Raw genomic sequence first — 27,401 nt, forward strand, 5'->3', positions numbered from 1 at the left:
CAGTCCCACTTTGGGTTACCTCCCCCTTTTGGGCAACTACTCCATTGTGGGATACCACCTCCTTTTTGGCAATCATCCCTGTATGGGCTACCACCCCCTTTTGGGACTTCACCCCCTTTTGGGCAATCATCCCTGTTAGGGTTACCGCCCTTTTTTTTGGGATACCACCCCGTTTAGGGACACCACCCCTCTCCGGAGTACACTCCGTGGACTCCCCCACGGCAGTCTTAGGTCCAAGTTTACACAGACCCAATAATTCTGGGGCTGGTACTGGCCCTTTAAGAGGTTGCACAGTCTGTACCGCTGACGTCTTTTTATGACACCCCACTATCTCCTGCTGGCACTGCCACAGCTCCTGCTGTACGTACAACCACCAGCACCTCCGGCTGCCGCTCACAAGCAGCTGATGGTGTCACTGCAGGTCCTGCTGCTGCAGAACCTCTTGCTGCAACTTGCATCTGCAGCTCCCGCTGCCACAAGTCCGTGCACGCTTCCACTGCGCCGTTTTCGTGGACCCGCCGATCCACAGCAACCTTCATAACCCCACCGCGTTACAGCCAGCTGCTTGTCACCTTCGTGACCCCACCGAGCCACAGCAAGCTGACTTGAAGAAAAAAAAAAACAACTTTGTGACCTCACAGCAAAACACCTCACATGTGCCTTCTGGACCGTTGCCCTTAGCAACCAAGTTTGTAGACCTGATCCATTGCCCCTAGCAACAAGGCTACAAAAGTGCCCTTATAGCATTCTCCACCATATGTAAGGTAGCGCTCACCGAGTGTATTGGGGGACACTCATTTGGCTGCGATATTGATGCAAACCAGAACACTTTCACTTAAAACAATCTAATGCACTTTATTGTGCCATCATAAACCGCACCGTAAGCCATGTTCTACATCACATGCTTACACAAAGTCTATCACATTTCTTAGTACACAGCTTTAACAGGCTATCACTAAACACGCTGGACCTCTTTGTCCAGTTACCATGGGTGACCGCACACTGTACACTTCATTAATGTCCATAGAATATCACAGGCACCAACAGTTATATCCCCATGTCTGGGGTTACTTCGCAAGTGCTCCGGCTCCAGATGCCGACTCTTTGTCAGTCCTCTCTTTCCCAGGGAAGCTGCCGAACTGGGATCACAGTCCCGGATAACGTTTTGCTCACCAGGCCACCTGACAGTCCAGATCCACAGACGGACAGTAGCTCCCCCAATGCAGTGCCGTCACTGACTCTGCAAACACACAGGCCTCACCGGATGCTATTCAGGGATCTGACCCTACGCTCCAGGTCTCCCAACACACCGACCACCAGATCCAGGGCCTCAGCCTGTGCTACTCAGGATGTCCGTCTCCTCCTTAGTCCGCCGAACACTCACGCCTCATCAGGTCCAAGGTCGCAGCACGTGCTCCAGGGATCCGATCCTTCTAGCAGAATCTCCCAACACTGACCCTCCAGGACCTTGCACCCTGAACCACTCAGGTACACACTCTCTCTCTCCATGTGACCAGACCTCAGGCACATTATATGGTCCATAACCACACTCACCGGTGAGGTATGGATCACATGGTTATGACCTCACTAAAGGTCCTCTTACACACACAGCCATACACACACAGGCTTTACTTGGGCATTCAGGCACATGCCCCTGGGTGGGTTTGTTGGTGACTGGCCTCACCCATCTCACCAAGTCACCTAGAAGCTTTCACAATACACAGCAACAAACTCTCAGCAGTATTATCTGCTGATCAACACATATTCCAGCTTCCATCACAGGGCACATATGTGATACATATCGGCCATTTATAATCCTGCCGCTCATCATTTCCTCATTACAATAAAGGAAATGCCTGCATGCATGCCCTGAGAAGGCCATACAGCGCCCCCTAGCAGTCACAGGGGTCACTGTATCACATTATATATATATATATATATATATATATATATATATATATACATATATATATACACACACACACACACACACACTAATTTATGACCTCAGGTGTTCCTATGAGCCCTAGAGGAGGTCAGCCACATAGTGCAGAGATCAGCCGGAGAGGGCTGCAGAACCCACTGTGGGGGATGGGCACACAGCTGAGAGGACTTATATCAGCCTCATGGTGCTGCCATGCTGTCCCGTGGAGTGATCCTCCTCCCCCGTCCTCTCCTCTGTGAGGAGATGCTGCAGCCTGCTGGGAATAGAACAGTGGAGGAGGCAGAAGACACAAGGTAAGTCCTGCTCTTCTCCCACTGCTGTCCCCTGTGTGGCCCGGGCCGATGACTACAGGGGAGTACTCACCATTGGGACGCGCCATGCAGGAGGACAGAGACAGCAGCCAGTGAGCGTGCTCATTAGTCTGGTAAGGAAAGCATTCATTGGTCTCCTGCACTCTGTGCGCCGTGCTCTCCTGGAAGGGGAACTTGCATGATTACGGGAGAGAGTGCGAGGGGCCCGATGCTGCATGACACCGGGCCCTCTCACTCCCACCCGCAGTCTTGACTCAGGGTAGTACGACCCTGCCTGCAGGAGCCCCCCTCCATCTTCGGGCCCCGATGCAGTTGCACCGGCGGTATGTCGGGCCCGTAAGCAGAAGAGACAGGAGCGGGCCCCCCTCTGCTCACCGGGTCCCATGCGCCAGTCTGGGCAGTAATGCCCTGATGGCGGTGTAAAGGGGTTAATGTTATGAATGGGTCACCGAGGAGGAGAGTGCAATAGGCTATGCCACCAGAACACCAGAGAGGTTGGTTGCTCAGCGGATTGCAGACCCCTGATCTTAACAACACAACTAGCAGTAGCCGTGGAGAGTTCCTACGTTGCCCTAGACGCCTCGTCACAGCCGGAGGACTAACTAAGCCTAAAGACAGAAAGGTGAAATCTAAACTGCCCCGGAGCAGCCCCCAAACATATATTGTCGGTGAGACAAGATGAAGCACAAACACAGACAGACAATAGACTAAGCAAATTATGGGGGCCACACTGACTAGATAGGACAGGACAGAAAAGGCAGTGTCTGCAATCACGCAAAAACCCTAATAATTCCAACACGACTGATGTACAAAAATACTGAGGTTTGAACAACCTCGCCCCCACTATATCAGCACTCAGGTGTGAACTGGCGGCTAGCAACAGGCTAATACAGCAGGGGACTGAGCAAACAAACACAAGATACAAAAATACAGGGCAGGAGCCAGCAGCCCCAGGGGGAGCAATCTGACCCCTGACAGCAAGGCAAAAACAGATGCAAAGGGTTTAGCAAATGACACTTAGCTGAAAAAATGCAGGATCAGGCAGCAGACAGAAATCCTCAGTAAGCAAAGAAAGGAGTATCACCAGCAGTCACTGAGAGAAGTCTGCTCACTTATGTAGTCCCAGTCACTACCACCACTCCTCCCATTATCTTCTGCAGCTGTTGGGTTAACATCATGTTGACCAGCACCACTACCAGCAGTATCCACCAGAGCCTTGCCTCAAAAGTCAGATCAAGAGAGCTCACAACAGGTTAAGTAGAAATGTTCATTGTTGTATTTATTATTCGTTGTTAAATGGTACTGCTACATATTTATATGCATCACCATGCATACTGAATGGTACTGCTACTCCTTTTTGAGTATTACCATTGTGTGTCTCTATGTCTTATAGTTATTGCTGTTTTTAGCTACACATAAGTGTGATAATGTTTATTACATTTCAGAAGTTGTAATTTACAGGATAGGGAAAGCGTAGTATTCCCTTTTTGGACACTAGAGGAGGGGCTGCCAGGAGTTAAGGTTAGAGCAGAAGGGAAGTTAGTCAGACGGGGCCAGGGTGCCTGAAGTGTCCACATGGGCTATAGGCCCAGGACGGCTCGGCAGCCAAGTAACGTTAAGCCCAAGTTATCCATGGCCACTAGACAGCAGTATAGGGGGCCAGGACAGTAGAGAGAAAATGTGGCGTCTCATAGCCTGGGCGGACGCCTTTAGGGTGGAAGTTGGATGGAGTGAGGAACAGAAAGATGCTGCAGCTTCGCAGGAAGTGGCATAGACAGATCGGATGCTTTTCCAGAGGCAGCCAAACCAGGTGGCTGATGATTTCAAGCCTGGGACGAAACAGGCAGAAGGAATTGTCATCATGGCGAGCTTAGGCTAAAAAAAAGCTGGGGAGCAGTCTAAGACAGTTCGATCCGGGCACGTGCCGTACAGAAGCGTAAGCAAAGCAGGGAGAGCTGAGAAAGCAAGTAAAGATGAATGTGTTATCTTTGATGTGTCAACTGTGGATATCTTGTGTGAAGTTATCAGTAAAGGAACCGTTCAAGTTACCATGGACTGTGCTTCAGTTACTAGGGGTCGCCTCAGACAGGGGCCAATGCCGTTTGGGAAGTACCAGGGGGATGCAAGCCTGGAGACGCAGGTATGCCGAATAGTGGAATGCAATTTTCTGTGAGGGAAGGCCAGGACACTGATGCCTTAGTGTCTCTGGCCACGACTATAGTCTTGGACGACCCTTACAGTGGCACTGTACATGCGTAACAACACAATTTCTGACCATTACATAACTAGTATACTGCATTTTCACCAGTTTCTTCTTCTGCAGGCTCTCTAACTTTCAGTTATTTTGGCATTCCATCTTGCTTCTATAAATATGGCTTTGATCTGGGGTCTTTTCTGAGTGAATGATGAGTTCTGAGTGTAGTGGAAGAGGATCATGAGTGGAGAAAAAAGTAGCTTTCTCTGACAAGATATATTACAAAATTAGAGTTTTTTTGTTTTGTTTTATACTTGCCTGTACTATTGATGTAAAATTAATTCATTTTCACATTTCTGTGGACTGTGTATAGGATACATCATTGCAGCTAGTCTCCATCCACTAGCTCTCCCATGTATCCTATACACAGTCCACAGAAATGTGAAAATGAATCCAGCACTGAAGTGAAATAAATTTCCTATAAGCTGGATCACGATCTGCCTGGTCTCTCACTGTGTAAAGTACTTCTTCCCGTTCCCTCTCCATAGTCTTCAACCTTGCTGAGCAACCTGACATCCTACTATTTTGGCATTCCATCTTGCTTCTATAAATATGGCTTTGATCTGGGGTCTTTTCTGAGTGAATGATGAATTCTGAGGGTAGTGGCGGAGGGTAAGAAGAGGCTCATGAGTGGAGAAAAAAGCCTTCTCTGATAAGATATATTTGTCACTGCCCCTCACCTCTCGGCGCGCTCTACCCAGCGCGCTCCTGTCCTGCAGCGCGTCCCCGCGCCCGGCCTCCGGCTCCCGCGGCGTCGGGCACTTTCTCTCAGCCTTGCTTCCGGCGCACTACCTCCTGGGTAGTGTGACGTGCTAGCCCCGCCCCCAACATGGAGGTGCCCACCGCTACATATGCCTGGCGTCGGGACTGGTAAGACGCCTGATTATCTAATACGGTGACCCTACTCCGTGCGGCGCTCGCTGTGTACTCAGGCCCCTCTCCTGCGTTTCTGTCTATGCTATGTTTCTCCTTCTTGTACCATCTTCTGCGCTCTGTCTGTGCCACCTCTGCCCTCTGTCCTCTTGGTTCCTTGCCTCCCGTACTCTTTTGAACTCCAATGTACATTGCCTGCCTCCATCTTGTTCCGCTCTGCACCTTCCTCTTGTTCGTTCCCCCTCCTGATACCTCATTATGCCTCTTCTCTAATTGCATCATCCAGGTCCCGTTACCTCTGGCTCTCCAGTCCTTTGCCTTGCCAAGTCCCTGTGTGTTTCGGTGTCTAACCCTATGGATTCCTCTGTGCCTCCTTACCCGTCTGTGTCGCCCCTTTGGTTCCGGCTGTCACAGTTCTATCCCCTGGGGGTCTGTCCCTAACGCTCCCAGTATAGGGGGCGGTCTTCACCTGGTTACTCGCCCTCGGGGGCTCTGGAGCCGCGACCCAGAGGGTCCACTCTCGGGTATCTTTCCTGTCCTCCTTCATACTAGCAACAGCCGTAACAGCATAAACAGGCCATGGACCCCGCTGGAGCCACGGCAGCCCAAAAAGAGTTAGTTTTCCTTCGGGAGAACCAGACGCGCATGATGTCCTTTAAACTATGGACTCGCGTCTTTCCGCCCTCCAGTCCTCTGACCCTAGTAACGCTGCCCAGTTGGCTGGCTTGCAACAGGAGTTGGCTCAGCAGCGAGACACCCAGTCACATATCCTCAGCTACATGGCTTCGGTGGACGGTCGGTTGCTCGCCCTGCACTCGGCCGCGTCTGCTCCTCCTGCCGCGGGTTCCCATCCTCCTCCGCGGTTGGCCAAACCTCCCCGGTATAGCGGGGACGCCAAATTGTGTCAGGGTTTTATTAATCAGTGCCGTCTCCATTTTGAATTGCTACCCCAGCAGTACCCTACAGACCGAGCCAAAGTGGCCTTCATCATTTCTCACCTGGAGGGGGACGCTTTGGCTTGGGTCAATCCTCTCTGGGAGCGTGATGACCCGGTAGTTACCCAGCTTTCCGTTTTTCTCGATACCTTCCGTTGGGTTTTTGACGAACCGGGCCGTTTAGCCTCTACCACTGAGGCCTTGTTTAACTTGTGCCAAGGTTCTCTAACCGTGGATCAGTATGTTATCCAGTTTTGGACCCTCTCCTCCGACTTAGGTTGGAATAACGAGGCTTTGGTGGGCGCATTTTGGCGAGGCCTCTCGAGTCGCATAAAGGATGAGCTCGCTGGTCGCGACACTCCAACAGCCCTAGAGCATCTGATCTCGTTAGCCACTCGGATTGATCTCCGGTTTCAGGAGTGGGCTAGGGAGAGAAGGGTTTCTCGTCTATTTTCTTCTGTCCGCAGACCACTCAGTCCTCGACCTAGAAGTCTTCCCTCATCTCTGGCTCCCGAAACTATGCAGGTGGACCGCCTGAAGCTCTTTGACCAGCGTCGCAAGGAGAGGAGCCTCCACGGTCAGTGTTTCTACTGCGGTAGCAGTGCCCATCTCATCCGAACTTGTCCGGAACGTCCGTAAAACTCCTCCGCCTAGGCCAGGTAAGAGAGGCCTCCCTAGGTGTATGTGATACCTCTCTCCCTCTCACTTTGTCTGTCCTTCTGCATGTTGGTGGTAAGCGGGCTTCTCTAGTGGCCTACGTGGATTTGGGTGCCGCTGGAAATTTTATTAGGTTAGAGGAGGTTAATAGACTTTCTGTTCCCGTGAGGCCCTTGCAAAAACCTCAAGTTCTCGCCTCCGTAGATGGTCGACCCCTGCTAGAGACAGTCACCCTAGTTACTCATGAGGTGGAGTTGCAAGTAGGGGTTCTGCACAAGGAGAAAATTACGTTTTATGTTTTAGCAGGTATTTCCCATCCTATCCTGCTTGGTCTTCCCTGGTTGCGGCTGCACGAGGCCACTTTAGATTGGCATAGTGGTAACGTCTTGCGCTGGGGGGAGTCGTGTCGGACTCGGTGTCTGCTGCCGGTGCGCTCCGTAGGTACCCCTTGTCCTCCCCTTGTTCCCCAAGGATTGACGTCGGTGTACCATGATTTTTTTGATGTTTTTGACAAGAAAGAAGCGGAGACTCTTCCTCCGCACCGCCCGTACGACTGCCCCATTGAGCTCGTCCCTGGTTCCACTCCGCCTCGGGGAAGAATTTATCCTCTCTCCTCGGCAGAGACCCAAGCGATGTCTGAATACATCCAAGACAACTTGGCCAGAGGCTTCATTTGGAAGTCCTGGTCCCCTGCAGGAGCAGGCTTCTTTTTCGTAAAGATGGATCCCTGCGTCCGTGCATCGATTATCGTGGCTTGAATCAGATCACGGTGAAGAATAAGTTCCCACTGCCACTCATCTCTGAGCTTTTTGATCGCTTGAAGGGTGCACGTGTGTTTACTAAACTTGATTTACGAGGGGCCTACAATCTGGTTCGCATACGCTCCGGGGACGAGTGGAAGACTGCGTTTAACACGCGAGATGGACACTATGAGTATTTGGTTATGCCCTTTGGGCTCTGCAACGCACCTGCAGTATTTCAAGAACTTGTTAATGATGTTTTTCGAGACCTCCTCTACTCCTGTGTCGTAGTCTACCTAGACGACATCTTGGTCTTCTCCTCCGATCTGACTTCACATCATCGAGACGTTCACCAAGTCCTCCAACGTCTCAGAGAGAACCACCTTTTTGCCAAGTTGGAGAAGTGCCTCTTCGAGCAGACATCATTGCCTTTTCTTGGCTACATCGTCTCGAACTCGGGCTTAGAGATGGATCCTGAAAAAGTCTCGGCAGTTCTCAATTGGCCTCGTCCTCTTGGAGTTAAGGCAATTCAACGGTTTTTGGGTTTTGCCAATTATTACAGGCAATTTATCCCTCATTTTTCTTCCTTGACTAAACCTATCTCTGCTCTTGTCCGCAAAGGAGCCGATCCCAATCATTGGCCTCCTGATGCAGAAGCGGCCTTTGAGGTCTTGAAGCAGGAATTCACTAAATCTCCTGTACTCCATCGCCCGGACGCCAGCAGGACATTCATCCTCTAAGTCGACGCGTCTGCAGTAGGAGCAGGAGCAGTTCTGCTGCAAAAGTCCTCCTCGGGTCGCACTCTCACCTGCGGATTCTTTTCTAAAGCTTTTTCTGCGCCCGAATGCAATTATGCCGTGGGAGATTGAGAGCTCTTGGCCATAAAAATGGCTCTTGAAGAATGGCGCCATCTTCTCGAGGGTGCCCTCCATCCGTTCATCATTTTTACGGATCACAAAAATTTGGCCTACCTTCGGTCCGCCCAAAGGCTCAACCCACGGCAGGCCAGATGGTCACTCTTTTTTGAAAGGTTTGACTTTGAACTCCACTTCCGACCTGGGGAGAGAAACATCAAGGCGGATGCCCTTTCACTGTCATTCCTGTCTGTCGACAAGGAGGAGGGTCCAGTCCATCTCATCGACCCTGCCAAGAGCCTTACCGTGGCCCCATTAAGCCTGATCTCCTCACCATCTGGTAGGACCTTTGCTCGGAGTGGAGATAGATCAAAAGGTTCTCCGCTGGAGTCACTCATCAAAATTTTCCAGACATGCTGGAATTAGACTCACTCGCTTGTCTCCTGCCATTACTGGTGACCTTCACTTCGCAGGGACGTCCAAGAATTCATCGCCTCCTGTCCTTCTTGCGCCCAGAACAAGGTTCCTCGACATCCTCCCTCGGGACTCCTGCATCCGTTACCAGTACCTGCCAACCCATGGACTCATATTGCCATGGATTTCGTCACTGACTTTCTGCCCTCTTCTAGATGTACGGTGATACTGGTGGTCGTGGATCGATTTTCCAAAATGGCCCACTTCATCGCTCTGCCAGGTTTGCCTATCGCTCTCGAGTTGGCGAAGATCTTTCTGCTTCACGTTTTTCGCCTCCATGGGTTCCCTCAGCATATTCTCTCGGATCGAGGGGTTCAATTTACCTCCTGTTTTTGGCGAGCTCTCTGCGGATTGCTGAAGATAACCTTGGACTTCTCTTCAGCCTATCACCCCCAGTCGAATGGCCAAGTCGAGAGAGTCAACCAAGCACTAACATCTTATCTTCAGCATTTTTCCAATGCTCACCAAGACGACTGGGTCTCTCTTCTCCCTTGGGCAGAATTCGCCTACAACAATCATCCTAGTGAAGCCTCTACCAAGTCTCCCTTTTTTGTGGTTTTTGGTCAACATCCCGGCATTCCTCTTCCCGTATCCCCTACCTCGGGTGTGCCGGCAGCGGATTCCTTGTCTGTGGACTTCTCTCAAATTTGGAGGGAGACCAAAGTAGCTCTTGAGAGGGCCAGCCTTAGAATGAAGCGGTATGCCGACAAAAGACAGCTGGACGCTCCTCCGTATCGTCCTGGGGATAAGGTTTGGTTAGCTTCCCGGCATATCAGGTTGAAAATCCCCTCCTACAAGTTAGGTCCGCGTTACATTGGTCCCTTTGAGGTCTTAAGTCGCATTAACGACGTGGCCTACAAGTTGAAATTACCCGCCTCATTGAAGATTCCCAACACCTTCCATGTATCTCTCCTCAAACCAACAGTGTTTAACCACTTCCACCCTCCCAAATCTCCCAACCAAGTAGCTCTGATAACACCTTTGAGGTACGGGATATTTTGGCTATGAAGACTGTTAAAGGAAAGAATCTGTTTTTAATTGATTGGAAGGGTTTTGGTCCCGAGGAGAGGTCATGGGAACCCCAGGAGAATGTTAATGCTCTGCGCATTATGAGACGGTTCCTCTCCAATGTCAGGAGGAGGGGGCGTAAAGGAGGGGGTACTGTCACGGCCCCTCACCTCTCGGCGCACTCTACCCAGAGCGCTCCTGTCCTGCAGCGCGTCCCCGCGCCCGGCCTCCGACTCCCGTGGCGTCGGGCACTTTCTCTCAGCCTTGCTTCCGGCGCACTACCTCCTGGGTAGTGTGACGCGCTAGCCCCGCCCCCAACATGGAGGCGCCCACCGCTACAGATTCCTGGCGTCGGGACTGGTAAGACGCCTGATTATCTAATACGGTGACCCTGCTCCGTGCGGCGCTCGCTGTGTCCTCAGGCCCCTCTCCTGCGTTTCTGTCTACGCTGTGTTTCTCCTTCTTGTACCATCTTCTGCGCTCTGTCTGCGCCACCTCTGCCCTCTGTCCTCTGGGTTCCTTGCCTCCCATACTCTTTTGAACTCCCCTGTACATTGCCTGCCTCCATCTTGTTCCGCTCTGCACCTTCCTGTTGTTTGTTCCCCCTCCTTATACCACATTGTGCCTCTTCTCTAATTGCAGCATCCAGGCCCCGTTACCTCTGGCTCTCCAGTCCTTTGCCTTGCCAAGTCCCTGTGTGTTTCGGTGTCTAACCCTACGGATTCCTCTGTGCCTCCTTACCCGTCTGTTTCGCCCAGTCGCCCCTTTGGTTCTGGCTGTCGCGGTTCTATCTCCTGGGGGTCTGTCCCTAACGCTCCCTGTATAGGGGGCGGTCTTCAGCTGGTTACTCGCCCTCGGGGGCTCTGGAGCCGTGACCCAGAGGGTCCACTCTCGGGTATCTTTCCTGTCCTCCTTCGTACTAGCAACAGCCGTAACAATATTACAAAGTTAGGGGTTTTTTGTTTTGTTTTGTTTAATACTTGCCTGTACTATGGATTTATGTAAAATTTCATGAAATGACAGTAAACACTTAAAAATGATGGAGTTGGGAATATGAGGCACATAGTTTGTGGAAGACAGATTTCTAGTTATGGAACTAAGGCTAGGCTTCATAAGCCTGAGAAAATATTGAAAATAACTTATCAGCCTGCAATGATTTTCAATTGATGTGCTCTCTAGACAGATTATTAGGTTGTGCATAGAGATTGACTGGAAAGGTTACAATGTGAACCTATTGTCAATATATTTACTTACAGCTAATGGTGATGCCAAGTTCCACATTGTGTTTCTTTGGTAGTTTAACATGGAATGTCCCACTGCTTGGTATCACAGACTCTAAGGCAGAGGGAAAAAAATACTGTCAATGATCAAATTTCATGGGACATTGTACTTAGTTTGGAAAAATCTACTCCTAGCGTTAAAAACAAGTGTAACTGTCTATATTCCATCAGCATGCAAGAAAAAGCACCCTGGCCTGTAATGATGAAATGTCACCTCTTTTGCTTCTCTGATTTGTGGGTTATGTGAAAGCTTCCTCAAAAATGACACCCAACATTGCTGGCCTTCATTAGCTAATATACCCATAAATAGAGATGAGCGAACCCAAACTGTAAAGAGAGAGAGAACCCCTTAGCCCTTACTATGACCATTTTACAGCACCAAAGGTCCACATTGACTTCTTTTGGGTACGAGTTCTGGTGTCCTAATCAAACCTTGGACTAAAGTTCACTCAAACATTCACAGGTCTGCTCATCCATACCCATAAATCATACAAATGTTTGTTACAATGGGTATGGAAAGTATTCAGACCCCTTTACATTTTTCACTCTTTGTTTCATTGCAGCCATTTGGTAAATTCGAAAAAGTTCATTTTTTTCTCATTAATGTACACTCTGCACCCCATCTTGACTAAAAAAAACAGAAATCTGGTCATTTTTGCAAATTTATTAAAAAAGAAAAACTGAAATATCACATGTCATAAGTATTCAGACCCTTTGCTCAGAATTGATGAGTAGAAGCACCATTTTGAGCTAGTACAGCCATGAGTCTTCTTGGGAATGATGTAACAAGTTTTTCAGACCTGGATTTGGGGATCCTCTGCAATTCTTCCTTGCAGATCCCCTCCATGTCCGTCTGGCTGTCCACCAACATTCACCATCCAACCTTTTTCAGGTCTCTCCAGAGATGCTCAATTGGGTTTAGGTCAGGGCTCTGGCTGGGCCAGTCAAGAATGGTCACAGAGTTGTTCTGAAGCCACTCCTTTGTTATTTTAGCTGTGTGCTTAGGGTCATTGTCTTGTTCGAAGGTGAACCTTTGTCCAGAACACTCTGGAATAGGTTTTAATCCAGGATATCTCTGTACTTGGCCACATTCAAGTTTCCTTCAATGGCAACCAGTCGTCCTGTCCCTGTAGCTGAAAAATACCCCCATGGCATAATGCTACCACCACCATGTTTCACTGTTAGCATTGTATTGAGCAGGTGATTTGCTGTGTCTGTTTTTCTCCACACATACCGCATAGAATTATTACCAAAAAGTTCTATCTTCGTCTCATCAGACCAGAGAATCTTATTTCTCAGTCTGGGAGTCCTTCATGTGTTTCTTAGCAAACTGTATGTGGGCTTTCATATGTCTAGTATTGAGGAGAGGTTTCCATAGGGCCACTCTGCCATAAAGGCCTGACTGGTGGAGGGCTGCAGTGATAGTTGACTTTGTGAAACTTTCTCCCATCTCCCTATTGCATATGTGGAGCTAAGGCACAGTGATCTGGGGTTCTTCTTTACCTCTCTCGCCAAGGCTCTTCTCCCATGATTGCTCAGTTTGGCTGGACAACAAGGTCTAGGAAGACTTCTGGTGGTCCCAAACGTCTTCCATTTAAGGATTATGGAGGCCACTGTGCTCTTAGGAACCTTGAGTACTGCAGAAATTCTTTTGTAACCTTGGCCAAATGTGTGCCTTGCCACAATTCTGTCTCTGAGCTCCTTGGCCAGTTCCTTTGACCTCAAGATTCTCATTTGGTCTGACATGCACTGTGAGCTGTGAGGTCTTATATAGACAGGTATGTGCCTTTACAAATCAAGTTCTATCAGTTTAATTAAACACAGCTGGACTCCAATGAAGGAGTAGAAACATCTCAAGGAGGTTCACAAGGAAATGGACAGCATGTGACTTAAATATGAGTGTCTGAGTAAAGGGTCTGAATACTTATGACCATGTGATATTTCAGTTTTTCTTTTTTATAAATTTTCACAAATTTCTACATTTCTTTTTTTTCAGTCAAGATGGGGTGCAGAGTGTACATTAATGAGAAAAAAAATGAACTTTATTTAATTTACCAAATGGCTGCAATGAAACAAAGAGTGAAAAATTTAAAGGGGTCGGAATACTTTCCACACCCACTGTATGTTCACCTATACTAAACGAGTACAGAACAATTACCTAATCTAGGCCTAACGTCATAGCAATAGGACGCCTTAACACTTGCCTATCCTATGGGTTATGATTACTGCTAGGCTACATACACGGCTCATAGGGCACTTACATAGTTTAGTTTACCACAGTCCCGTAGGAGGTCTTCAATTCTCTTTAAACATATTTATTGTGAAGCAACTAACCTGCAACATCGAATTCTATTTCCAGGGTGACTTTCCCAGCAATAGTTGCATCTCTTAGCAGTTGATTGGCCTCTTCGAAGGTGCTGTCCTCCGTCTGAACCCCATTTATCGCCATCACTCGATCTCCTACCTGTATAACTCCACATCTACGAGGACATAGATAGATTTTTATTAATAAATTATAAGAATATTAACAGGGGACTTACACAATAGTGTATAAGTGAAATGTACAGTCTAGTGCGTAGTCTGTGTGGACTTCCCCTTGTAAGAAAAAGAAAAAACGCAGCCCCCCAATTCTGTATATAAAGCAACCTGTGAGTTTTGGATGCCTGTAAAATGTCCTAAAGAGGTAATTAATAATTCACGAGTAGCATTTTCTTGGGATGTGATCAGAGCTCACACATAGTGCTGACTGATGAAAGCTCCCCAATGGCAGGGAGAATATTAGAGACCTCAATGTGGCAGCCCCTCTCAGCGCATGTTCGCTTTTGTAATTAATATAGCCTGAGGCCCCCCGATGGAAAAGCCTGCATGATAAAGCCTCTGGAACTTGTTAATCTTCTCATACCAGATCAAGAACACGATATTTTATTGTCAGGACAGAAATTTCATTATGTGCTGCACGCAGAGTGAATGATCCTGCATAATTTATTAGGAGCCAAGAAAAGTATTACAAACAAAAAGCTTTGATAAATTTGCTGTCCGGAAAAAAAAAAAAGAACGAATTTTACTCAAACAGTAGCGAGAAAGGAAGCCGCTTTGTACCCGTTCACATAGTCATTTGGGGGAAGCAAAGGCTCCAGTGAGCGGGAAAATAGCCTGGATGTTTGCAATGGAAGCAGTCACACAAGAAAGTTTCACACCGCGGGTAACGGCAGTCCTAGCATGAATATGAATCCCCTCATGTATACACCTACACTGCAAAGAGTAGCACCACTCCGGCTTTGAAGCACTAGAGCGCGGCCCCCTGGGGACATGCAGATTAGACTTTTTTTTGGGTAGATGTAAACTTTATGTTCTCCTACACAGGCTGCATTTAGAGAATTATTAACAAAGAAATGCGTTCATATATGGTCACTACATGGCATACAATACAGCACTCGCCTCATAACGAATCTCACAGACCTCATTTATCAAAACAGGGGCATGGAAAACGGAATGGCATTTCTGCTTGCATTTCTTTTTTTTCCCACTTTTTCTTTAAATACATAAGGCAGTCTGAGAAAATAATGAAGGATGCAGGCGCACATTATCGAGACTCTACTAGTATGGCTCATTGATACAACAATGGAGAACATTTACTAACACCGGTCGTATTTCATTGTCCTAATACAATGTGCAGACTGCTGGCGGGTCTCCTGACCCAGACTGAGTAGCCGCATACATGCATGGGACTGAGGCTATGCTCACATATCCAGTAATCATAAGTTCAGGCTCGCTCACACTTGCGTATAAATCGGGCGGGTGCAATCCAATAAATAGGTATTGCAATCGGACCAATGTTATTCAATGAGGCTATGCAGATGTGCGCTTTTTCGCAGCTGTATTCTGCATGAGAAAAAAAATCGCAGCATGATGAAATTTCACTCCAAAATCTCACAGTGCGGGGAAAAAAAATCACATGACGGACCATCAGTATGGCATCCAATTTTTACAGATACACTACAATCCAGACATTCAGTTTTCTTCTTATATAATATGCACAATTCCATATGCCAATGTCAGCAATATTTAGGCCTGGTACCATGTTATTCCCACTAAAACAAAATTCTTAATTTTCTAAAAAAAAAGTCAGTGTTCTGATATGGGTCTACCAATCATAAAACTATGAACCCAATTCGATTTTTTCACCAGCCCTGATAAAGAGGGGCATGTTGGAGTCTGACCCTTCTTAATGAATCACAAGCGTCTAACTTGTGGTGTGCGCCGCACCAGAGTCTCTCTCTAGTCAGAGACTACAGCAAGGGTATGTGCACACGCTGCGGATTCTGCTGCATTGTACAGTACCATAATATCCTATGGGAAATGGAAACCACAGTGCAGACGGTTCGCATTTTTCAGCGCGGATTTGCTGCGGTTTCTAATCCGCAGAAAGAATTGACATGTCAATTCTTTCTGCGGATTCTGCTGCGGTTTACCATCTCTTCCATTGTAGAGATGATAAACCGAAGGGCAAAACCGCAGGCTAATCCACAGATAAACCTGCAAAATCTGCACGGAAAAATCCGCAGACCAATCCGTGTGAACATAGCCTAAGATTTCTTTTTTTAAACCAAAGATTTTATTATATTCAAATGTCGTTATAATTACATTTAGTCAAAGCTTTCAAATCATCTCCATTGCATATATAAAAATACACGACATTCAATTTCCTCCCCGTCATGAAAAAGAAAAGAAAAAAAAAGGGAAGAAGAAAAACAGACCCAACCTCCTCCCTCCCCCCCTTCCCAACTGCAATACAGAATTTCTCAATGTGATTGTCTCCACTGTAACCACATGGCCCAGAGTTTTTCAAAGTGTGCTTCTGTATGTCGCCTTCTTTAAATTCTCTCTTCCAATCGGATTACGTTATTCGCACGAGTGACAAACTCCCCAATCGTTGGGGGTTCAGCATCGATCCATTTTTGTGCTATCAGCTTACGGGCGATATATAAGAGTTTTGCTATGATGGACTTATAGGCATTCCCCACCGAAACCTCCTCCACGTACCCCAACACACACGTTATTGGATCCCTTCCTATATCACATCGGTATATCTTCTCAACAAGCCCTATAACCTCCTCCCAGTATGATGAGAGTCTTGGACAAGACCAGAGCATATGAAGCATTCCCGCAGGTTCATATCCACATCTTGGACACTCCGCATTGTCCCTCAAGCCCATTTTCCTCATAAGTTCTGGGGTCTTATATGTTCTATGTACAATATATAATTGCGATATCCTACCTGGCTCACTCAAAGAGAGTTTAGGTATATACTCTAAAATAGACTCCCATGTTTCATCTACTATTTCCCCCACTTCTCTCTCCCATTTAGATTTTACTGTTAGAGGAAACCCAGCCAAGTAAGAGTATAATAAATCTCTATAGATGGTAGAGATAACACCTCTCGTACCCCCGGACGCACACACATAGTCCAATACCACATCCCTCTGTACCGTCATATTCGTTGTCTGTTTCTGCGCTTGAAATGCATGCCTGAGACCGAAATATCGAAATTCCCCACTACATGGGAGTCCAAACTCCTCTTTTAGGACAGTAAAAGGCTTGATCTCGGACCCCTCCAATAGTTGCCACACATATTGCAATCCTCTCCTCTCCCAATCAATAAAGTCCTTCAATTTATATAATTCCGAAAGGTTCACATTATCCCAGATAGGTGTGTATATCGTCAATTCCTCAACTCTTCTAAGAATTTTGATATGTTGCCATATTTTGTGCATTAGTCCAAATGTGGGCATGTCCTTCCCTAATCTCCCAAAGCTTCCTGCTTCTAGGCTCTGTACCAATGTTCTCTTGTTGGTCAGTTGGGCCAAAATCTTCCCCATAACGCTCAGGTTCCCCTCCTCTCGCCAGCCCCTAAAGTGCTGCCCCTGCGTTGCTACAAAGTATATCCATGGATTTGGCGCCGCCAACCCACCCTCCTCCCTCCCCCTTTGCAGCACCTCCAATTTAATTTTTGCTTGTTTTTTCCCCCAGATCATTTCTCTAAAAATGGTATTAATTTTGTAAAATTTTTTCTTTGAGATCCAAACCGGGGCATTATGGAGGACATACATCAACTGAGGCATCATAATCATTTTAATTAGATTCGTCCTCCCCACTATTGATAGTACTAGTTTACACCATGCTGTCATCTTAACTTTGAATTTAACTAGTAATGGGTCCAAGTTTAGTTCGCGAAATCTAGATACAGGCATAGATACCCATATTCCGAGGTATTTAAACTCCTTAACTACTTTCAAGTGTCCAACTGCCCCCCCACATCTCGACATCCCAACTCTCTATCAACCCCCATGATACATGACTTGTCCCAATTAATTCTCAATCCGGAAAAGTATCCAAATTTCCCTATAAGGCCCATGACCTCAGTCAGTGTCTCTCCGCCGTCTTTTAAGAACAGGAGTATATCATCCGCGTATAGGGCGATCTTTTCCTCCAATTCCCCATATCTAAAGCCTTGTATTTCTTTGGAGTTACGAATTTTAATCGCTAACGGTTCCATCGCTACAGCAAACAATAACGGTGACAATGGACATCCCTGACGAGTTCCTCTGAACAACCCAAATGCCTCCGAGGTCTCCCCATTAATCCTAATATATCCTTTCGGGTCTACATACAGTAACTTAACCCAGGAGATAAATCTATGCCCAAATCCCATACATTTCAATACTGCCCATAAATACTTCCACTCTACCCTATCAAATGCCTTCCGTGCGTCCAGTGAGGCCACCACCCTTTCCCCCCTATTATCTGCTGGGATTTGAATATTTAAAAACAGTCTTCGCAGGTTAATGGCGGTGGATCTAATTTGTAAGAACCCTGATTGGTCTGGATGTATCAATTTTGGAACAACTCTAGACATTCTTATCGCCAACATTTTGGCTAGTATTTTAACATCTGATGTCAATAACGAGATTGGTCTATAGGATTCTACGGATGAGGCATCTTTCCCTTCCTTAGGAATCACCACAATTACAGCCTCCCTCATAGATCTTGGCAATACCCCCTTCTCTGCTGCCACCTCAAGTACATGCTTAAGTTTAGGCGCTACAATTCCTATTAACTCTTTGTACACTTCTCCCGGGATCCCGTCAGATCCAGGTGACCTGTCATTTGTTAATGATAGGATAGCTTTCTCTACCTCTTCCACAGTAAATAATTCTTCCAAGTTTTGTTTATCAATATCATCTAACTTAGGTAACTCTATCTCTTGTAAGTATCTATCCATCTCAAAATCCGAGGCCCTCAATTCCGAAGTATACAATTCTACATAATATTCCTTAAAACATTCCAATATCCCGGTGGTGTCCTTATGGACTGCCCCATCTTTAGTGACAATTTCATATATTTGTGAGGGTTTTTTCTGCGCTGCAGTAATCACTGATAATAAGTGTCCCACCTTTTCCCCTTCTTCATAGAACAATGCTTTTTGGAATGCCCTTTTCTTATCTATCCCTTGTAGATATAACTTATTTACTTCCTCTTGTGCTTCTTTTAATGCATTTTGGGTGTCGGCATTGGGTCTAACTATCATTTCTTCCTCTGCCCTGCTGAGCCTATCTGCTGCCTCTTGGTTTACCTGCCTCGTTCGTGTCTTCTGCCTTGAGATATCTCGTATGAATAGTCCCCGCAAGTAAGCTTTCATGGCGTCCCATACTATAAGTGGATCCGCAGTACCTTCGTTTAACTGAAAGAACTCAACTATATCATTTTTAATAGTTCCCATGTTTAAACATTTGAGCCATTCCGGATGAATTGTCCCCCCTGCTCTCTTCCCTTTCCCCATTCCCACTCTCAGACTAACCACAACTGCCCTGTGATCGGAGATAAGTCTCTGTAAGTATTCCACCGTCCCAACCATTCTGTCCATGCCCCTATTACCCAGTGCTAAATCTATTCGTGATAAAGTGTGATACGAAGTCGAATAACACGAAAAGCATTTCTTCCCCTCATTACGTACTCTCCATAAGTCTATCATATCCATTTCGATAACATATGTCCCAAATGGGGTCATCCTGTCTTTCCTAGAGCAATTTCCCCCGTTACCCGCCCGATCCCAATACTCATTCATAACATTATTAACGTCTCCTAATATTAGTACTGGGCACTCCCCTCTCCCCCAATCCACTCAAAAATCTCCTGCAGTTTCTTTTTCGAATATGGGGGTGGAATATAGAGGGCTACCACAATTATGCATATTCCAGAAATTCGACAGTGCAGGGAAACAAACTGTCCATCCTTATCTATGTAAGAATCAATTTCTTCATAATGAGTATGAGAGTGTATCAGTACAGATACTCCCCTTGCGTAAGCCGAATACATAGAGTGATAAGCCCGAGTGACCCATTTTTTCTCCAACCAATTTTCCTTTCCTTTAATCAAGTGAGTTTCCAATAGACATGTGATAGCTGGGTTATGCTTTCTAATTTCTGCCATAACTGCCGCTCTTTTATTTGGATCTGAGACTCCCCGTACGTTCCAACTTAGAATTTTTGCATCACCACTCATTATGTCATAAAAATATAAAATATAACCGATCTCCTGTGGTCACTATATTATATTGCAGTATATGAACTTCCCAATAACAAGGCCCCCCTTGTCCCCCTCCACTCCCCCCCCCCTCCATCCCAATCTAGCTGATTCTCTCTTTTCAACGAGAGAGGGTACAGCCAGCACCCAATTATTTCAAACCCATATAAAGCCACTGAGTCTCCTTCCTTTGGCGTCTATCACTCCCTCCATCAAAAACAAAAATGCTCATCAATACTCATCAGGCCGCATAACATTTTCTAACAAGGATATTGCAATAAACATCAAAAAAGAACACCCGGGGATCAATATCCCTAAAAATAGTTCTGAAAAACCAGGTACCTCAGGGCACCACATCAAAAAGATAAAAGGATATATGTCCGAGAGTCACTACTTCATCCTTCTCCGTCTCTCTCTGCTCCCAGCTTGGAACGATTGTTCTCCATCCATTTGATGGCTTCTTCTGGGGTCGGGAAGAACTGAACAGACCCCAACGCTGCTACTCTCAGTTTAGCAGGATACATCATAGAATACTTCACTCCCAGCGCTCTCATTCCTCTCTTGACCTCGCCAAATTTCATCCGCATTTTCTGGACCTCTGCTGAATAGTCCGGATATATTTCAATACGGCTTCCATTAAACGTGAGGTCATGCAGCCTCCTGGCCTCCCGGAGGATAGTCTCTCTGTCCCTGCAATTCAGTATCCTGGCCAGCAAAGTACGGGGAGCACTACCCGGCGGGAGGGGTCGTAGGGGGACACGGTGTGCTCTCTCCACCGCGAATACCCTGGAAAGCGTGTCTCTGCCGATCTTGGATAGGATCCATTGCTCAATAAAGTCGGTGGGGTCGTTGCCCTCTGCTTTTTCCGGAAAGCCCACAAATCTAAGATTGTTCCTCCTTGATCTATTTTCTAAATCGTCCTGCTTTAAGTGAACTTCTGATATCTTTTGGGCATGCTGGGTCTGAGTTTTCTGCATTTTGTTTACAGAGTCCTCAGTGGTGCTCACCCTCTCTTCCACAGCACCCATCCTGGTATCTGCTTTGTTCAGTGCCTCCTTAATGCCAGTGATTTCTTCTTTAATCTTATCAACCCGGCTATTCAATCTAGTCAGTGTCTTTTTGCAGATCGACATCTTTCAAGGTTGGCTCTCTCTCAGGGGTCTCATCATCAGCTCCACTGTCTTCCTCCTCAGACATACACTCAGGGGCAGCGACTTCCCCTCCCCCTCTTCTCCTGTTATCAGCATCTCCTACGGCTTCATCGCTCACCCCTTCTCCCTCCAGCACTATACCTTCTTCGGTGTCCCCCTCCTCCTCCCTTGCAAAGCGCTGCAGCTTCTGGAGGATCTGTGACCGTTTACCATAGCTTTCAGATTGTCTCCGCGCCTCCTCCACCTTCCCGGCGCCATCTTGTGCAGTCACGCTGCCATCCTCCCCGATATCTTTCTGCCTCCTCCTCCCCATCTCGGCGCTCCTCTGCACTCCCGGCGTCTCCTCCCGACCCTCAGGCACTCACTGTGCCAATAGATGTGCCCAGGTCAGTGTTAAAGCGGCCTGATGAAGGATTTTTCATAAAGCTGATGGCAGAGCTCCTCTGCCTAGCGTCCGCTCACATCCGTGCTAGGCCACGCCCCCCATAGCCTAAGATTTCTAACAAAAGGAATACCACAGATCATCATGAGTTAGACGAGCTGTGGGGTAACAATACGTTCTGTCCCAGCTCTGCCTATTTTGGCAAAACTGGAAAAAATTAGCGTGCAAACGTCAAAAGTGGCAAAATGTTTGTGCAATTTCGAGTTGTGCAAAGATTTGGGAGACTTTTCAACACAATTTACACCAGAATTGTTTTTATAAATTGGGGCCTATCTGTCGCTTTCACTAAAATTAAGAGGTTCTGCCTCAAAACCTAATTTTTGAGCAGTCCATGTTCTCAAACTCTGGTAGCAGTATTAGAAAAAAAAAACAACAACACACAGTAGGGCAGTAGGGATATATGTAGATTAATTTATTGGATTTGCATTACCCATACTCATGGTTTACTTTGCTGTGCCTGTGATACTTGCAATATCCAACAAGTGTCAAGAGTGAAGACATGCGGGCACAGCTTGGCAAATCTTTGTTAAGGGTACCGTTACACTAAACGACGCACCAGCGATCCCGACAACGATACGACCTGATAAGGATCGCTGGTGCGTCCCTAAATGATTGCTACATGGCCGTCTAACAGGCAGACTTACCCAACGACGCAGCAACGATCCAGCGATTTGTATAACGACCTCGGTGGTCATTGGGAGCTTGTCACACAGCAGCGATTCTGACAACTCACGCCTGCGTCCATGATTTCTGCGTCGCTAATGAGGTAGCTCATCGGTATCAAACATAGCGATGCGCACTTGCCAGCGGGATACCAGCGATCAAAAAATGCCGGTCGCGGCTATGTGTCACACGTAACGAGATCGCTGGCGAGGTCGCTGTTGCGTCACAAAATCGGTGACGCTTCAGCGATCTCGCTATGTGAGACGGGGGCCTTTATTCTTAGTTGCGAAATTAAATAATTAATTTGTCTACATTTGGTTCCCTGAAAAAAACACATTACTATTTGTAGGACATATACGACTATAGAAACCAAAATGACTATAAAATAAACCATATCGGCAACCTAAACACTTTTTAACTCACCTTTCAGCTGGACTGTCAATATCAATGTAGGAAATTAAGGGTGGAGAAGACAAGGTCTCCGTGGCAAACACACTGCCCTGAAGTTGTATACCAAATCCTACTATGGGGTCAGCAGTCAGCCCCACTTCTGTACTTTCTGTATGGACGACCTGTCCTGCCAAACCAACCGTGCTGGATGCCAGGGACACTGCAATGGCCAACATAAAAAAAACCCATCAGTATGTAAAATTTTCTTACCAGTAAGAAAAAAAACATTTCTAATAATAAAAATTAAACAGTACTCAATAAGAAAAATATTATGGTTTTTCTCATACAAACAGATGGACAGTGAATAGAATGGCTGTCACAATGCCAGAGCAAGAAGCCGGTGATGCTTAGAGAATAATTTGGGATTATATGTGGGGACAACAGTTCTCACAGGCGACTGTGCATTATGGAAAATACATAGGGAACGAGGACCAGGCCAATGCGGACTTTCAGTCTTACAGGTCCATACCCAGGTATGAACATCCACCATTCGTGCCAGCAATGCAATGGACGAAACAGCCTGACCAACAAAGTTTTCCTTGAAAAATGACAATGTTCTTTAAGGATATCTTTTTTCCTATCAAAGTAATACAATCACAGGTTGATTTTGAGTTTCATCCTACATAGAGTTGACTGTATGTTACAATTTTTGCTCTAGTAATAGGACTTTGAGGTCCATAGCATGAGGATCATTAACAAAATCTGTAATTCACTGGTGGAGAAAAGTTGGAATTTAAGAGGTACCATCATCTCATATAGGATCTGCATGATTAGGTGTCCATAAGTCCTACAGAAAACGTGCATGAAATAACTCACTGAGAAATAATTCTCCGTCTACAGGAAGAGCTCAGTCAGAGACTGTTATTTAACAAGTCATATCATTTATTGTTTAACAGGAAATATTTCAGAACAAACGAGCGGCTGCTGTGAAATCGGCACGTACAGTTTACTGAAAAAGGGTCACTATTAAAAGTCAATTAGCCAGGCAACAGCAACTAATTGAGAACATTGCTACATGCTGTCAATGGAACTTGCTCAGTTTATTTAACAAAGTCCTTTACTTAACTGATTAGTCATTACTAATAATCACAGTGAGGCTTTGTAAATGGAGAAAGACTCTGTTCACACTGGCGTCATGGCGGCCATTTTCACAAGATCCATAACAGATATCATGGATCAGTCATTAACTCTATGTAATGTGTCCATCAGATTTCCATTTTTATTAGCATACCTTTAGGTATTCCGGTATTCAAAAGCAAACGAGTCTTAGGGTCCCGTTACATTTAGCGATGCACCAGAGATCCTGACAACGATACGACCTGGTCAGGATCGCTGGTGCATCGCTAAATGGTCGCTAGTGAGCTGCCAAACAGGCAGATCTCACCAGCGACACAGCAGCGATCCAGCGATGCTCGGCGGTCGTTCTTACCTGTCACACAGCAGCGATGATGACGACTTCCGCCTGCGTCCATGCGTCACTAGTCGGCGCCAGCGGGACGCCAACGAGGAGAAAATGGCCCTGGACGTTCGCGCGCGATCAGCGATATCCAGCGGGTGGCCAGTCGGAGGTAAGTGTCAAATGTAGCGATGTGTAAAGCCCCCTTTACAGAGGATCTTTCACCAAATTTTCCACATTGATCTGGATACAGGATGTAATCGTGACTGCAGAGTGGAAACATTTAGCCTCCCCATTGTAGATATATTAGCAGCATTCTGGCACCTAATGAGTTCATTTTTGTTAAAGGGGTATTCCTAGCTCCAAGATCCTATCAAAATATCTAGTAGGTGTAATAATAATAATATCAAATACTTCCAATTAGAAATGTAGTATTATTCTTCTGATTAGCTATATCCCTTACCCCCATGTCTAAGGCATTACAGTAGCTTTGGTATCTATAGTTACCACCACTCGTATAATGAGTTAGTTGTTAGTGGCCACAACCAAGAATGCAGTAGCATGTGAAACTTTGGGCACCCTTGGTCAAAGTCACTGTTATTATGAACAATTAAGGCCTGTTTCACACATTTGTTTTTTGGCATCCGCCATCTGTTTTTTGCATCCGTTTTTGTGTGAAAAATCAAATCAGTTTCCGTTTTACCGCAAACGGATCCGTTTTTTTGACGGATCCGCGGTAACCGCTAATGGAAGTCTATGGGACCAAAAAACGGATCCTCCAAAAAAATGGCGGATCCGTTTTTTAACGGAAAACGACGGATTTGGACGGATTTTAAAAAACAGAAGTGTGATCCAGGCCTGATCAAACTGAAGATGAAATGATCTCTAAAAGGCCTAAAGTTAAGGTTAAACATCCAAAGACATACTGATAGGGATTCTAGATTGTGAGCCCCATCAGGGACAGTGCCAATAGTGTCTGTAAAGTGCAGTGGAATTAATACCGCTATATAAATGAGTAAAATAAATAAATTTCCTTTGTATTTTAGACACAAAAAAAGTATTTTTTCATATTTTACATTTTAAAAATCACGAAAAGGAAAATGGACTGATGCAAAAACTTTGGCACCCTGCATGGTTAGTATCTAGTAGCACCCACTTTCAAGGAAAATGGTCTGATGCAAAAACTTTGGCACCCTGCATGGTTAGTATCTAGTAGCACCCACTTTTGAAAGTATCACAGCTTGTAAAATCTAATTTGTAGATTCATTCAACAATGGAAAATCCGCGCGAAAAAATCTGCACCGTCTGCACAGCGGTTTTTGATTTCCATAGGTTATAATGGTACTACTTCCGCGGATCCGCAGCAGAATCCGCAGCGTGTGTACACACCCTCAATGATTTTCAGATCAGGGGACTGTGAGGGCCATTGTAAATCCTTCAGCTTGTGCCTTTTGAGGTAGTCTATTGTGGATTTTGACATGTGTTTAGGATCATTATCCATTTCTAGAAACTATCCTCTTTTTAACTTCAGCTTTTTTTTTTTTTTACAGATGTTATGTTTGCATCAAGAACTTATTGAAATTTCATTTAATCCATTCTTTCCTCTGCCCGTGAAATGTTCCCGTGCCATTGGCTGCAACACAACCCCAAAGCATGATTGATCCACCTCTCCTGTGTGAGACATATTACTACATCTCACACACTGAGAAACCTGCTCGGTCCTACACTATAATGGGGGGGCGTTTTCCTTTTTGTGCTTTTTTGTTGCTCAAGTATGACTGGTTAGCATCATTACACGTTTTCAGTGAAAAATCTGGAAACACCCATTTGGATTTACCAAAAGTTAAATCATTAGGTGCTAAATACTTTGACTGCCAAATGTCCTCAATGGAGAAGCTAAAGTGAAAAAAAAAAAGCGAACAAAAACATTTTATTCGGCCTTGCAGCCACTATTACATTGTGTCCAGTTCAACATGAAAAGTTTGGCGAAAGGTTCCCTTTAAGTATAGAATGAAATGTGATTTCCATTAGTTACAAAAAGGGGTTGCTCAGGACTTAAATATTGATGACCTGTCAGCGGTTTCCACCTCCTGTTTCAGATGCTTATACACAATGTACAAAGCCAAAACGCTACGGCCGGGATAAGGTTTAGTAGTATCTATTCCCGGTTACTGCAGCTTAGCTCCCACTGAAGTGAAAGCAGATGGAGCCCAATCCAATTGTTCATGTGTATGAGGGAGTCATAAGAGAAAGCTGTCGGATGTACAAGCTTTCAGCCATCAGTTATTACAATTAATCCTTGTAATGCAAACACCTAATTGGAGTTAAAAAAATCAATGTCATCGTGACAGATGGTAACTATGCTCAGTGATGGCAGTCTATGGGTGGGTATCATTGGAGGTATGGAGAGGGCAGTCAAAGAAGGTAACGGTGCACTGCAAGGCAGTATTGTAAATGACGTAAAATGCTGTTCTAACATTTCCCAGAACAAAAGTAAAAAAACTAAAACCAGGTGCGTATGCTCGAAAATAAAAAAAAGGTATGAAGCTAATTTTTTTTGTAATTAAAGAAAAAACACGTTATTGACGGATTTTGAAAAATGTAAAATCATGGAAAAGTCCTTTAAATTAATCCTGTAGGAGATTTGTCATCAAGGACAAGATTTTACAATGTAATCTTTGCATTGATAACAGCTACAATGAATAGTACTCTTATAATATACTGTAGAAAAGAAAAGCGTTGGGAAGCAACTTACATGAACTTTTGAAGTCCTTCTTCTTCATTCTCCTTCTCATTAGCGTTCCTCGTGGACTGGTAGGGTACAGACTGCGAGGTAGAGTCCCCGTGTTGAGCGAGCTTAGGCTGTATACGCTCATGGAGGTAGGAGAGAAGGATGAAGATACCAATGCTGCTGTAAGAAAGAGTACACATAGTATACCACACTCGGGGGGGAATCCAGGATGGGGCACTGCAATCTAAGGATTGGTAGCAGCCTTAAAGGGAACCAGTCGCGTTGCACATACTGTCCGATCTGTATACAGCATGGTCTAGGAAAGTAGATTTTGAACAGACTAATATATAGGTTTCTTGGAAAAGATTTAGTATAACTTGTATTTTATGTCTTGAAATCCTCGGTGTATATATGCATTATTCCTGAGGGCGGTCCTACTCTGTGACTGATAGCTACATCTGCATGCACAGACATACAGAAAAGACTGTCAATCACGGAATAGGACACCCACTGGACTCACGTGTGTACAAACACCAAAGAATTCAATAAATAAAATGCACTTTTTTTTTAGAAACTCCCTAAAAATATACACCAATCTAATCAGCATCATGTCCTATAACATCCTGCAGAAGACCAGACACCATTTTCAACATG

The 27,401-nt window shown here is 45.8% G+C and overlaps 1 protein-coding gene across 16 annotated transcripts in view; it reads right to left on the reverse strand.

Annotated features, from left to right (window-relative positions):
* The window catches only part of GRIP1 (glutamate receptor interacting protein 1), a 919,857-nt gene that overhangs the window by 67,068 nt on the left and 825,388 nt on the right, over positions 1–27,401 (reverse strand). For 10 of the 16 annotated variants that reach the window (XM_073555470.1, XM_073555465.1, XM_073555472.1 and 7 more), the window contains 4 exons: positions 26,772–26,927; positions 22,594–22,780; positions 13,666–13,811; positions 11,306–11,386 (listed from right to left, as the gene is read on the reverse strand). In XM_073555470.1, the coding sequence (XP_073411571.1) occupies positions 11,306–11,386; positions 13,666–13,811; positions 22,594–22,780; positions 26,772–26,927 (570 nt within the window). The remainder of the gene's footprint in view (positions 1–11,305; positions 11,387–13,665; positions 13,812–22,593; positions 22,781–26,771; positions 26,928–27,401) is intronic. The other 6 variants (XM_073555466.1, XM_073555473.1, XM_073555476.1 and 3 more) reach the window with 1 other exon arrangement.

Source organism: Dendrobates tinctorius, unplaced genomic scaffold (genome assembly GCF_039654945.1).
Source record: "Dendrobates tinctorius isolate UK_male_01 unplaced genomic scaffold, ASM3965494v1 ptg000224l, whole genome shotgun sequence".
Taxonomy (NCBI): domain Eukaryota; kingdom Metazoa; phylum Chordata; class Amphibia; order Anura; family Dendrobatidae; genus Dendrobates; species Dendrobates tinctorius.